Here is a 15,685-nt window from a genome sequence, read left to right on the forward strand (position 1 = left end):
ACTTTTAAACATTTTGTTCAACGAAATAAAAAGTAAAGAAAAGTTACTGTGTTTCATTGCCAAAAAATATACCTTCTATTAAATTAATTAATTTAAAAAAAATGAAAATTAATTTTGGGGCAATACTACCAGAAGTGCTATCCTTTTACATTTGGCTCCGTCTTTTATAAAAACTTTGGTGGTAAATAAAAGCTTCAACCAGGATAAATTCGTGTCTTTCACTACTTCGGGTATTACTTTACTGATTTTGATGAAACTATTAAATTAGAAAGAAAGAGGAAAGAAAACTAATTTATTCAAATTAGGTATCTGAACATTTCTTTCTTATAAATGGGAAGTGACAGGTTCGTTTCCCGGGAAAGGCAAAATTAAATCAAAATTGTCTCTGGTCTACCCTGTAAGGGGCTTCGGCCGTTGCAAATTACTTAATTTAAGATAACTTACTAGACGATACCCGGGACTATATAGGTTTTATGTATTTAATAATCAAACAAGTGTAAATTAAAAATGTATATAACACCCCCGACAAGTGAAGGTTACAGTAACTAGAAAAGAGCTGATTTAACTTTCAAACGGCTGAACCGATTTTCTTGGTTTATAGCTAAGAACACTCTCGATCAAGCCACCTTTCAAACAAAAAAAAAACTAAATGAAAATCGGTTCACTAGTTTGGGATCTACGATGCCACAGACAGATACACAGATACACACGTCAAACTTATAACACCCCTCTTTTTGGGTCGGGGGTTAAAAAGTATTTTGTAAAATAAAAGGCTGTTTCAACTAGGGCTAACGATCAATTATATTTTTATCTACATTTTATGTACCTACGCATTATTTGATTACAGTAGTTCTCTAATTGTTCAAAACCTTTCAGTCATAGAGAACGACTGGTATTAGCTATGTTCGGTTTTCATACTCTTGTGGTAAGACTTTTTATACTTTTTAACCCCCGACCCAAAAAGAGCGGTGTTATAAGTTTGACGTGTGTATCAGTGTATCTGTGTATCTGTCTATGGCATCATAGCTTCTAACCTGATGAACCAATTTTAATTTAGTTTTTTTTTGTTTGAAAGGTGGCTTAATCGAGAGTGTTCTTAGCTATAATCCAAGAAAATAGGTTCAGCCATTTGAAAGTTATCAGCTCTTTTCTAGTTATTGTAACCTTCACTTGTCGGGGGTGTTATAAATTTTTAATTTACACTTGTTATTATATGTAAGTATTGTCAGTAAAGACTCGCGATACCATCCAAAATAGAACCCTAGAAAATTAGAATAACATAGGTAACATTATGCTAGATGGAAAGACAATTTTTTTTGGGAAAAATGGAAAATTTTAATAAACTGACCAACATATTTACTGTTTTTTTTTTTTATTGATTTTCGTAGCTGCTGCTTCATTCGTCGTTTCTTATAAATGGTGATCCTTCAGCCAGCTTCGATTTCAACTATCCTAATGTAAGTATCTACCTAAGTTTATTGTTTGTAAACTTAGCTAACATATTTAAACTTAAGTGTCATACTTAGATACCAAAATTACTATCAAATATTGGAGATCGTAACTTAGACTTCATACCGTTTTAAATCGAATATCTTCTGAGATACGACGGAAACCTTTGAACGAAACTTTCTGTTTTAGGACCCTTCTTAAGGAGCATGAGAAGGGTCTGCCCGCGAAATTCAAATTTAATTTGCTTTTTCGCAATTTGTAAACTAATACGACAACGTAGGCTCATGGCATTTTAATTGCGACAATGGCAGTATCATCCTCACAGGTTTATATAGAAATCTTTACTTGAAAGGGTCCAGTTTGAGAAATTAGCTCTAGTATCGACTATAACTCACAAATTAGCCGATAATAGAGCTAATCTAGCTACTAGAGCGCATTCTTCTAACTTCTTTCTTAAAAGTCTTTTAAGGATTTATTTAAGGATTAATAAAAAATACATTTTTTTAGATAAAAGATGACATTTACGAACAACCCGTGAACTTAATGACACCAAAGAAGAATCCACATGCGAAGGTATTTTTTCCATTATTGATTTATAAAGTAAAGAATTGGCATTAATTATTATGTGAAGTTTATGTTTAGATTTAAATACAAGTTTTGTGAGAAAGTTATAACAGCTGATTACCTGGTTTTGATTTATCCATTTTTCATTATATTTATTCTTATCAAACAAATAAAGAAACATGTTTATATTTTTTGCTATTTACGGGAAAACTGAGATCTTTAAATATTTTATCTATTAAATATACAGTCAAAACTTTATTATTTATTAATTAAAAAAAAATAGGGTGATGTGGAAGATACACCATCATCTACAGAAGATCCATGGTCTCCATTCGACTTCTCAAAGTTTGACGCATTCTTAACTGGAGTGCGTGAGGACCCCGAAAGCAACAGAGTCAAACGTAAAGCCAAGGTAAGTCAGGAAAAATTTAGAATTATTAAATTACTAGCTGATGCCCGCGACTTTCGCTCGCGTGGATGTAGATTTTTTTGAATTCCCGTGGGAACTCTTTGATTTTCCGGGATAAAAAGTAACCTATGTGCTAATCCAGGGTATAATCTATCTCCACTCTAACATTCAGCCCAATTCGTCCAGTAGTTTTTGCGTGAAGGAGTAACAAACATACACACACACACACACACACACACATACAAACTTTCTCCTTTATAATATTAGTGTGACTAGATGATGCCCGCGACTTCGTCCATGCGGATTTAGGTTTTATTTATTACTGTGGGAACTCTTTAATTTTCCGGTAAAAAGTTGCTCATGTATTTACATAAGCAACTCCATTCCAGGATAAAGGATTCCAGGATGCAAGCTACCTCTGTATAACAGATGGGCTGTAAGAATACCGTGGGAACTCTTTAGTTTTCCGGGATAAAAAATAGCCTATGTCCTTCTTTCTCCTTCCTTCTCCGGGATGTCAGCTAACTCTGAAAGAAACATTAAAATCGGTTCGACTGTCGGGCCGTGAAAAGCTAGGAGATAGACAGACAGACACACTATCGCATTTATAATATTAGTAATTGTATGGATACATCGTGTGGTCTAGAGTTCTGTAGTCGCTCCCGCATTGCATTCCACATCTCGCGTGCATGACGCGCAAGTGTGAGCGTAGCTTTATGCATACCACGTCATAGATCAGTGTAGTATTACGTAAATTACACGGAATAACCCTTTTTAACTAAAATTAAATATTTATTTCTATTTATATTTTATTAAACTTACATATTATTCAGAGCATTTTTAACCCCCGACCCAAAAAGAGGGGTGTTATAAGTTTGACGTGTGTATCTGTGTATCTGTCTGTGGCATCGTTGCTCCTAAACTAATAGACCGATTTTAATTTAGTTTTCTTTATTTGAAAGGTGACTTGATCGAGAGTGTTCTTAGCTATAATCGAAGAAAATCGGTGCAGCCGTTTGAAAGTTATCAGCTCTTTTCTAGTTACTGCAACCTTCACTTGTCGGGGGTGTTATAAATTTTTAATTTACACTTGTTACTTTTTACACCTACAGTTGGTTTTATTTTGCGGTTTCATATTAAGTTTGATTGATTCAATTTTTTAAATAGACATAGATAATTTGCAAAACAATACGTTGTATAAAATTCTACATAATATTGTGCAAATGCGTTGCAACAGTTCAACAGTGGGAAAACATGAAAAATATCTTACGTCGAGTAAAGAAGAATAGAAAATGAGAGACGGAAATTAAGGATAGAATTCAATATTTCAAGGAACATTTTAAATGTTTACTAATTTAACGAAGATTCCTTATCACAACGATTTCTAATACGAACCCAACAATAAATTCAGCCAGATATCATAAAGTATTTTTTTATTATTTTTATTAAAAAAAAAAGAATATTAGCCATGCTCATCATGACTAATAATCCCCTTTCCCCTCCAATTAAGCGTAAAGCTTGTGCCAGGAGTGGGTACGACAATAGTGCAACGGGTGGGGTTTGAACCGCAACATTTCGGAATTCAGTCCGCTCCTCAACCGTTGAGCTATCGAGGCTCATAAAATATTAACTACCACTTACCAGATATTCCTTTTGCATAATTTACGAAGATGGAAATAAAGGCACTCATGTCTGAAAGCACTCTGATAAGAAGCCTACAAAACCTCAGAAAACACAGAAACTGACTTGAAATATTATTTCAACAGAACACCAGACGATTTAACACCCTGAGCGGTCCGAAGCTTCGAGAACGACCTCACCACTACCTGTATCCGGAACCAATCAAAGACCGCATGTTAGAGTTCACCAGTACAACGAAAAAACCCGGAATCCTCCCCGAAACCATGAATCCAGGGGTAATTTTCCGAGTAAGGATGTCAGATGCCATATTGAGGATAAAACAGAGGATGTACGAAGACCCAGAGAGGCATATCGAAGCTGATATAATTTATACGAACTTGATAAAGAAGGTAGTGATGGATGAAATAACTAAGTTCCACAATCTACTGCTTATGTACAAAACGGATAAGAGTATCAAAGAACATCTGGGTGAATGTGGCGGGAGGATTTACAAATTCATCAGCTATATGACGATTAAGGTAATTCTATGAGATTATTTTGCTTGCTTTGATTTTTAGGGGTCCGTACCTCAAAAGGAAAAACGGAACCCTTAGAAGTTCACTTTTTTGTCTGTCTTCCCGTCTGTCATGTCTGTCAAAAAATCTATGGGTACTTCCCGTTGACCTAGAATCATGAAATTTGGCAGATAGGTAGCTCTTATATAGTACATGTAAAAGAGGTCTGAAAATCGTTTTTAGGGTTCCGTACCTCAAAAGGAAAAACGAAACCCTTATAAAATCACTTTGTTGTCTGTCTGTCTGTCAGTCTGTCTATCTGTCTGTCTGGCCGTCCGTCCCTCCGTCGTGTCTGCCAAGAAAACCTATAGGGTACTTCCCGTTGACCTAGAATCATGTTTGAAAACCGTGAATTTGTGGTTAGGTACATCACAAAAAATGTTTAAAATGTGATTCAATTTTCAAAGTAAGATAACTATACCTAGTGGGGTATCATATGAAAGGGTTTTTTTTTACCTGTATATTCTAAAACAGTTTTTTTTTTGTGCGTAATAGTTTTTGATTTATTGTGCAAAATGTCGGAAAAAATACTCGAGTACGGGACCCTGGTACGCGAAACTGACTCGCACTTGGCCGGTTTTTATTGATTTGATCACTCCAGTCTCCACTCTCCATCGCTCGCTGAATGACTCCGAGCTTTCTTATGAGGTCTATTATATGTAGTTAGCGACCATGTCTCGGATTCATGGCATTATTGCTAGACGCAATGTTATTAGTAAAGTTAGTAAAATTCTTCGAGGAGATTTTTTAACTGAATTAATTATTTTGCAAAGACTTGCAATTACATAGCCTCAATAGCTCAACGGTTATAGGAGCGGACTGAAATCCGAAAGGTCGGCGGTTCAAACCCCACCCGTTGCACTATTGTCGTACCCACTCCTAGCACAAGCTTTACGCTTAGTTGGAGGGGAAAGGGAAATGTTAGTCATGATTAAAATGGCTAACATTTTTTACAACAAAATTGTAAGGCATTTTGAGGATGCTCCGGTGTGGGGGGCGAAACGTGCGTCGAGTGGTTTTGGGATTTGTGTGGTGCTGCGTGGTGGTGGTGCGTATGGCTTGCTTGGTGGCTGGCTTTTCCTGCATGTTTATCAGAGGGAGGGCGGGCGGTGCATGTTGCTCCATATAGTACATTTTGAATTTATTTTTAACCCTCGACCTAAAAAGAGGGGTGTTATAAGTTTGACGTGTGTATCTGAGTATCTGTGTATTTGTCTGTGGCATCGTAGATCCTAAACTAATGAACCGATTTTCATTTAGTTTTTTTTGTTTGAAAGGTGGCTTGATCGAGAGTGTTCAGAGCCGTTTGAAAGTTATCAGCTCTTATCTAGTTACTGTAACCTTCACTTGTCAGGGGTGTTATAAATTTTTAATTTACACGTCTTGTATTTAAGGTACACATCTACTGCCTATTCGACGCGCTGTGGATCGACGGCAACCCTTACGTGATAGGTGACGAGTACTCCGTCACGCCGGTGGAGGTGCCCCCCATGCTGCAGTGCGACGCCGCGGAGTGCAACTCGGTCGTCTTTGTCGACTCCATCACTGAACCCAAGGATGTCGCGGAGTGATGACTTGAAAATAAATGATTTTGGTGTCTAAAATCTTGATTTTGTTTAATTTTATCCATAGTTACTACTAGCTGTGCCCGCGACTTCGTTCGCGTGGAATAGTGACTTTTCGGGCAGCATATACTCTGTAGGTACGTTAAAAATGTTCGCCGTGATTCTTTAAATTGACATAACTTTTTTATTTATGAACCGATTGACATGAAATAAACACTAAATGTTAAGTGAAGCTTACTACAATATATTAGTGAAAACCGTATCTAAATCGAATAAGCCGTTTCTGATATTAGCGTGCACAAACACACAGACAAACAGACAAAAAAAAATTACAATTTCGGGTTCGGCATCGATATAATAAACCCCTGCTACTTTTTTTTTATATATTTCCATTGTACAGACACCACTTTTCTACAATTTTATCATATGTATAGATCTATATATATTGATTTCTAAATCTTTGGGCATTATGAAAATGTTATTATTTATTATCGTTCAAGATGGCCATCACATATTTTTTGGGATGCCTGAGTATTAAAATGACGTTTAAAGTACTTTCAAATACAATAAGATCGACTTTTTTTTTAATTGAACGTTTAATTAAACGTGTAATATGTGCCGAGTACTCAGTAGTGCGACGCTGCTGAGTGCAACTCGGTCGTCTTCGTCGACTCCATCACTGAACCCAAGGATGTCGCGGAGTGATGATCACTTGAAAATAAATCATTTTGGTGTCTACAATCTTAATTTTGTTTAATTTTATCCTCAGTTGCATATTGATTTTTAAATTTCTGGGCTTAAGAAAATGTTTAATTAGTATCATCCAAGATGGCCGTCACATATTTTTGGAGAGCCTAACAAAAAATATGTGACGGCCATCTTGGATGATATAACCACAAATTCGCAATTTTCAGATCTTTTCCCTTACTTGTGCTATTAGACCTACCTATCTGCCGAATTTTATGATTCTAGGTCAACGGGAAGTACCCTATAGGTTTTCTTGACAGACACGACAGACGGACAGACAACAAAGTGACCCTTTAAGGGTTCCGTTTTTCCTTTTGAGGTACGGAACTCTAAAAAATTAAATGGAATAAGAAAATGGCTGTTAGTTTAGTTTGAAGATTGTGTATCTACAACAGAATTAGTCCCAATGTATGGAGTCCCAGAAGTCCAGTTTAAAATTTGTTTTTTTTTTTTTTCCTATAAGCGTCGACGAGGCAAAGGTAGAAAACGCGGCAAATTGCGGTCCACTACAGTCTCTTCGGTAAACCAAGAGGTAAGTATTGAGTAATTTTTACCCGACTGCGGCAAAGCAAAAAGGAAGGGTTATGATTTTAGCAGTCTATGTATGTATATATGTATGTATGTATGAATGTGGGTGGGTATGTATGTTTGTATCCAGATTCTGTGTGTTTCACCGCGCCTAAACTACTGAGCCGATTTTGATGAATGAGGTGTCAATCGATTCGTCGTAGAGGCCCGGGTGACATAGGGTATAATATTATTTTATACGAAAAAAATTGACCTATCGGATGTTACATGAAAAAAGTGGGGGTCTCCATTATTTTTTTTTGCCGTTGTTGTTTTATAGCGCGCGCAAAGTCCGGGATTCGATCCCAGTCATGCACCTCGAGTTTTCAATGTTAAATGTGCATTCCCAGTTCACCACCCACTTAATAAATGCGAAGGTGTTTGTTCGATGGTTGGTCCTTCTATCACGTCGCAATGGAGCAACGAAATGACGTAATTTTTTGCAAGGGACCTGGAGAGTGACATAGGCTACTTTTTAGGGTTCCGTAGCCAAATGGCAAAAAACGGAACCCTTATAGATTCGTCATGTCTGTCTGTCTGTCCGTCCGTATGTCACAGCCACTTTTTTAAAAATGTGTTTAAATTTCAAAGTAAGATAAGTATATCAAGTGGGGTATCATATGAAAGGGCTTTACATGTACATTCTAAAACAGATTTTTATTTATTTTTATGCATAATAGTTTTTGATTTATTGTGTAAAATGTCGGAAAAATACCCGAGTACGGAACCCTCAATGCGCGAGTCTGACTCGCACTTGGCCGGTTTTATGCCGTAAAATCCATAAAATCATAGAGTTCCCACGGGATTTTCAAAACCCTTAATCCACGCGGATAAGTCGCGGGCAACCAGCTAGTTTCAAATAATAAAATATCGGTTGCTTTGCTTTAAATGGTTAAGAATAGTAACAGGGCGGACTAAATTCCGATAGGTCAGGCAGTTCAAACCCCACCCGTTGCACTATTGTCGTACCCACTCCTAGCACAAGCTTACGCTTAATTGGAGGGGAAAGAGGAAAAGTCATGATTAGTAAAGGATTAGTATGGCTAAAATTCTTTAAAAAAATTGGTTGTCTGTAAAGTCGGTTTACTGACGATACGAACTTGACAACAAAGGCCGATTGTGCTTCTTTGTCGCTCGTTCCGCGCTCTCGCTTGCACTTCAAGCCTTACATGGAACGCCTCAGAGCGAGGTAACGCCGCATGAGTCATGTTTTTTCGCGCGTGCAGCCGGCTCTATCGAATTATAAGACGTTGTCACGTCAAAAACCATACAGGATTACTAATGAATTAAATGATAAATGGCAGTTAAAGAACTTGTCAGCAACGAGTGTGCCGATAGCAAGACGAGCGAACCTGGCGGACACGCAGCAGGTCAAGGGCCACAAGCGCAAGAGGCCCGGCAACGGTCGCGACAGGCCTAACTATGACTCCTATGATCCGCCGAGCAAGGTACCTAGCCATAGTTATGTTAAAATAACAGAAAATCACACTAATATTATAATGGCGAAAGTTTGTATGTGTGTGTGTGTATGTTTGTTACTCCTTCACGCAAAAACTACTGGACGGATTTGGCTGAAATTCGGAATGCAGATAGATAATATCCTGGATTAGCACATAGGCTACTTTTTATCCCGAAAAATCAAAGAGTTCCCACGGGATTTCGAACAACCTAAATCCACGCGGGCGAAGTCGCGGGCATCGGCTAGTAAAAGTATAACATCGTGAGGAAACCTCGACGACCTCCTTCGTGCAGTGGTAAGCGCTTGTGGTCTTAATAGTGGGAGATCCCGGGTTCGATTCCCGGCAGAGGTTTGGAATTTCATACTGGCCTGGTCTGGTGGGAAGCTTCGGCAGTGGCTAGTTACCACCTTACCGGCAAAGCTGTGCCGCCCAGTAATTAGGCGGTCCGGTACGATCCCGTGTAGAAACGAAAGTGGTATATGGATTTAATAAAAACAACTATACCCCTACCAGGTTAGCCCGCTTCCATCTGCGATCTAGACAGCATCATCACTTATCGCCAGGTGAGATTGCAGTCAAGGGCTAACTTGTATCTGAATTTTTAAACAAAATCTGGAAATGGGCTACTCTTTGCCCAGGACAATCAAAGAGTCCCCACGGGATTTTTGGGTTTCCGTACCTCAAAAGGAAAAACGGAACCTTTATAGGATCACTTTTTTGTCTGTCTGTCTGTCAAGAAACCTATAGGGTACTTTCCGTTGACCTAGAATCATGAAATTTGGCAGGTAGGTAGGTCTCATAGCACAAGTACAGGAATAAATCTGAAAACCGCGAATTTGTGGTTACATCATTAAAAAAAAATTAAAATGTGTTTCAATTTTCAAAATAAGATAACTGTACCAAATGGGGTATCATATGAAAGGGCTTTACCTGTACATCCTAAAACAGATTTTTATTTATTTTTATGTACAATAGTTTTTGATTTATCGTGCAAAATGTTGCCAAAAATACCCGAGTACGGAACCCTCAGTGCGCGAGTCTGACTCGCACTTGGCCGGTTTTTTAAACAAAATCACACTGAGTTAGCGAAGCGCTGGAGCGTGACATGGGTTACTCTTTGCCCAGGACAATCAAAGAGTCCCCACGGGATTTTTAAAACCTAAACCCATGTGGAGGAAGTTGTGAGGAAAGCCGGTCAAAGGTGAAAGTTTCCAGGGCTACGAGTCATCGTTCGTGGAGATGCCCAAGGACTTGTACCAGGCGCACCTGAGGCCAGGGGTTATCTTCCGCATACACATGTCCGAAGCCATCCTCAAGATGCAGTACCGGAAGTAAGACCTATTTACTAATGATTTTAGTTTTTTTTTTTACTAAATCACATAATATATTGTGTAGTCTAAAATATTACAATAAAACTTAACGCTAGCCTTATCTAATCACTATACAAATCATGCCCGCGTGGAATGGTGCCAAGAATACTGGCTGCATTTCCGATATTTTATATCTATTGATATTTTATATATACATGTCGGAGCGAGCGGCTCACGATCGTCATCAAGAAGGCTAGGTTCTAGCTTAGTTCGTCTATCTTTTGTGGGCAAAGGAAACGCGCGAGACAAATACAATAACTAGGTGTAATGAAATCACTAAAGAGTCTTATTTAACGATATCGTTCACTGATCACCAGTCACTACGTTCTTAATCAAATGGCCACGCTATAATCTGCGTTTAGAAGTCTTTGTCAAGATTTCATTAAGTTTAATTAATAGAGCGAATAACGAGTCCCCGCGGGTCGCGCTCATTCGGTATAGAGGTCAGAATTTGACTGCGAGCTTCATGCTCTCAGCTTATAATGTAAGCTTTCCCATTAGATAAACAAACCGACCCCAGGCCACGTTCGATGGCATGGTAACCACGTCACCGTCGCTCATAATGAAAACAATGATCTCTTTGTACTTTGCTTCGCGACAAGTTGAACACGCTAACATAAGCAAAAGCATTCCCATAAATTGGGCAAGGTGCTATCTGATATCAGCCGCCAGCGCCGCGCGCCGACACGGCGATCCTGACTCTCACACGCCCTCGTGTGCTGCAGGACTTCAGTTGTCATAACAAATTGACAACCCTTCATGTTCTGAACCAGTTCTGAACCGTTCGGCTATCCTACTCAACTACCACAAGCACAGAATGTCAAGTATCCACAGATCAAAAATAGTTCACCATATTATTGTGCCAAAATTCAATGAACAATCTATTCGTCTAAAACTCAATGAACAATCTATTCGTTCAAAACTCAATGAAGAACAATGTCTGAACCACAATGAAGAACAATCTAAGTAGTTGTCTATACTCCAAAATAACGAAATTTAAATTCGCTTAAGGCTTAAACACAAACATACGTATGTACAAATAAACGTACACGTAACGATCAAACCGTACAATGAAACGTAGACGTAACGATTAAACAAAAGTGTAAAAGTAAGTAAACGTGCAACAGTAAACGTGTACAAGGAAACGTGCAAAAGTAAACGTGATTCATTTTCAATCCGCACCACCATGACTATATGAACTCATCCATAAGCCACAGCAACACAGCGACTGTAATAAGTCACACCACCAACGGAATACGTCCGCACTCCACGGCAATAAGCCAAACCCGCCACGGGGCACACCACCACGCACACACACCCTTAACCCGTTGCCGCCGCGCAGCCTCCGACCAGCTAAACTGGGTTAGGAATATGGCCTACGATCGGACAACAGGACAGGTTGTGAGCCAAAATCAATCACGTTATCACATTAGAAATTTGTCATTTACTTCATACGCGATATCAGCTAGACATTATCGTCATTTACTTCACACGCGCCGACAATGGCTACACCTGACTGTTCCTCATTTTCATCATCATTATCTAAAATCATCTCAAATTCTGTGGGTATGTAACATTCTGGCATCGTTTATGATGGACTATTTTTAAAATCCAGTAACTCAATCACTTTAAATCAAAACTTTGAATCTAATATATCCGTTTTCTTCATACATGGTGACAAAATTACGAACAGCAAAAAAAAATTAAGGTTTACTTCCGTTTTATCAATCTTAATTTGCAATAATGTAGCAATACAGTAAACGTGTCAGTAAAAACAACAACGTATTATTTTTGTTTAATTTGCACTATTTGCTTTCTAGTAACGTCAATATGAATTAAATCCCAAAATTTTTGGTATCGGATCAAGTTCAAGCTGTGTTTTCCGAATTTTAATTTTTCGAACATACAAATCATACAGTTTTCTACAAACTTTAGGATGTATTTTCTCATATCCAGGAACTAGTAGAAATCATATTTTGCTTTTTGAGTCAAAGTGCACAATTGATTCGTGCATAAACTTGGTTTAGATATTACCTTACTACCTGAAACACTATTGGCAATCATTGTATTTTAGAATTCCATTCAACTTTTCAGTGCAAAATATCATGTGTAACAAACGTTGATATTGATTCAAGTTTGAAATGTCACTGTTCATTTCGTTTCATTTTATTTTATTTAATAGCATCGTTAGTATTAAATCACGGTTTTGTTTTGCTTTTAATCTTGTTTTAGAAAGCAATCGTTCTTCTTCAACATTATCTTAAAAATTCTCGGTTGGCTAATGACGTGTTTTTGCATATTTTGGCAAAAAGTTGACGAAACCTGAATCGCATTATCACTCATACGAATTTAAATTGTTAACAGTAGTAAATCTCTATCATAATTAAAAGTCAAGTCAATATTAAAAATTTCCGTTATTACTCACAAGGAAGAACGTTTACAAGTGTGACAGATTCCAACTCTCTTCAAGTTTCAAAAAAAAAAAAAAAAAAAAAAAAAAAAAAAAAAAAAAAAAAAAAAAAAAAAAAAAAAAAAACTTGACTTTAAAGCTCGAGATCATGATGGTGGACTTTCTTTAATTTATTTGATTTTTAACTCACTCAGGCTGGAGTTCGTTTTAAAATATCAAAATATAGTGGAAAGTAAGATAAGTAATTATTTCCAACATAACATTAAACACTTGTTGCACGCTACTGAAATGAACAACGCAAAGACAAATCAAAATAATCTAAATTGATCTGTACACAAGGGCACAACAGATGTAAAAATGTGGAAACCCCGGTTAACGCGGCGGTCTCCGTTTTCGTCGATACTAAAGTTTACTAAAATGGAAATAAGTTAGGAACGCATGGATCGAAAAATTTGAAATTAATATATAATATTTTTCATTATATCCCCTTGGATTTGGTCCGATAAAAACATGATTGGACAAACTTTCCTCGATAGAAAAAAAATCAGAAGTTTGGTCTAAAACCTTAGACTTTTGGGTTTTTCTCTTTAATGACAAAGCTCTTAAAGACGTAACTTTCACCATAGGTGTAAAACAATCAAAGAAAAAATTCGGTCCGATCATTTCACAGTAAGTGCTATATTTCAAATTATATTCTAAATTATTTGATTTCACGCTTCCTCGCTTATTCTGTTCAAATCGCGTACAGAGCGAGTACAAAGAATTTTCGACCCTATTGTTGAGTGTTATGGGCCGTAATTACGTTATCTTGTCAGTCATACCCGTCGCCTCAGCGCGGTAAGACCTGTATCGGGTTTCATAAGCATTTTTTCAGGTGGAATGTCGTAAGAATGCCATAGAGTAGTAAATTAAGTTCTATGTTATAAAGTATTTTTATTTAGGATTTTTCTAGATTTTAAGATAAGTTGATATTGTGCATTTATTATATTAAAAAATAATTTAAGTTTTAAAAGATTTCAGTAAATAGTAGATTGCAGTGTAGTGAAACTAATATTTGGTCGTTATGGACCAGGACTTATAATTTGAAATTAAAAATAAATAGACCAGGTGTGGTGGCGCTCTTTAGGGAAGGCCTATGTCTAACAGTGCGCATCCACAAGCTGATAATGATGATGATGATGATGATGATGATGATCATGATAATTATGAAAATGACATCCGCTTTCAAGTCCGAGATGTTTCCAAGGTTATCTAAGATGTTATAATTATTACTTTCTTCACTTCCTATGCAATGATTCATTTGATAGGGTTCCGTACCTCAAAAGGAAAAAGGAACCCTTATAGGATCACTTTGTGGTCTGTCTATCAGTCTATCTCTCTGTATATCTGTCTATCTGTGGAGACCGCGTATAAGCAAGCGTAGTGTGGGACGCCCTCCAGCACGTTAGACTGATGATATAAAGCGGCTGGCTGGAAGTGACTGGATGAGGAAGGCTTAGGACCAGGTGTAGTGGCGCTCTTTAGGGAAGGCCTATGTCCAATAGTGGACATCCACAGGCTGATAATGATGATGATGATGATGATCATGATGATTATGAAAATGACATAAAATTTCAAGTCCGACATGTTTCCAAGGTTATCCAAGGTGTTATAATTATTATTTTCTTCACTTGCTATGCAATGATATCTTTCATTAGGGTTCCGTAGGAAAAAAGAGAACCCTTATAGGATCACTTTGTTGTCTATCTGTCTATATATCTGTCTGTATGTCCGAATGTCAAGAAAACCTATAGGGTACTTCCTGTTGACCTAAAATCATGAAATTTGGCAAAAGCCATAAAATGGTTACATCACAAAAAAAAATGTGTTTCAGTTTTCAAAGTAATATAACTATACCAAGTGGGGAATTATATAAAAGGGCTTTACCTGTACATTCTAAAACAGATTTTTTTATTTATTTTGAAGCCTAATAGTTTTTGATTTATGGTGCAAAATGTCGGAAAAAATACCCTAGTACGGAACCCTTGGTGCGTGAATCTGACTCGCACTTGGCCGGTTTGATATGTATATACGTCACTAAGTATTATAAGTCAATAATAAGTTTGACCAAAAATTGTGGTGTCGTAAATGTTTTATAGATACAAAAATAAGTATGTATCTTATTCAATATCCTTCAACTTAGACCTTATTATCTCAGCCAAAAGTTGAACATGTGCAAAGCAAAATTTTATACCTACTTTTTGTCATAAAGCTAGTCCAATTTACAAGAAATAAAAGATCCTATTGTGTTTGCCTTTGTCAATACAAAGGATCATAATGGCTTTTGTGTTCTCACTCACTTAGACTAACACTGAAATATCGGTGTTAAAATATTTGTTGTAAAACTTACCTTATGCAGTTACTTTTAAAGTATACATCAAATTGTTATTAAGATGAGAGTTACTTCGTTTTGGAATGTCATATATCTATTTATCCGACTGATTTTATTGTTTTGAATCGAAATGTAAGAAAATTAATAAAATCTTACTACTGAAATCGTTTGTTCATATCTTTCATTAGTCCGTGAGAAGTTTTGTTGTACGATAATTTGGTCAATTCCAGATCCAATTTCTCAAAATCCTGTCTTAGTACGGGAATCTATTGCACCTTTTCAAACTTCAAAATCACCACCAGGCTCAGACTCTGCATTGTATTAGTAAGTCGCAGTACTATTTTTGACCGAGCGAAGTAAGGTCTTCAAGCCTACCTACGGGGTAGGCTTGAAGACTTGAAGGGTAGCTCAAAGCTTCTGAATTAGAGAACATAATTACTACAAATTTAAAATTTGTAAATGTAAATCAATGGCCCGAATCTAAAAATAACTAAAAAAAGCTATAAAATATTATAATCTCTTTGTTGACTTCTCGAGCGCACTTGCTTTGTAAGGTAACCATATTGAATAAACGAAAA

General features: G+C 37.0%; 1 protein-coding gene across 1 annotated transcript in view; it reads left to right on the forward strand.

Annotated features, from left to right (window-relative positions):
* The first annotated feature begins 820 nt into the window (after positions 1–820).
* Positions 821–15,685, forward strand: part of LOC123878565 — a 30,270-nt gene continuing 15,405 nt past the window's right edge. Inside the window, exons 1-7 of the mRNA XM_045925837.1 lie at positions 821–925; positions 1,389–1,457; positions 1,957–2,022; positions 2,297–2,425; positions 7,393–7,461; positions 8,801–8,944; positions 10,172–10,287. Coding sequence (XP_045781793.1) covers positions 902–925; positions 1,389–1,457; positions 1,957–2,022; positions 2,297–2,425; positions 7,393–7,461; positions 8,801–8,944; positions 10,172–10,287 — 617 coding nt within the window. The 5' untranslated portion in view covers positions 821–901. The remainder of the gene's footprint in view (positions 926–1,388; positions 1,458–1,956; positions 2,023–2,296; positions 2,426–7,392; positions 7,462–8,800; positions 8,945–10,171; positions 10,288–15,685) is intronic.

Source organism: Maniola jurtina, chromosome 26 (assembly GCF_905333055.1).
Source record: "Maniola jurtina chromosome 26, ilManJurt1.1, whole genome shotgun sequence".
NCBI lineage: Eukaryota > Metazoa > Arthropoda > Insecta > Lepidoptera > Nymphalidae > Maniola > Maniola jurtina.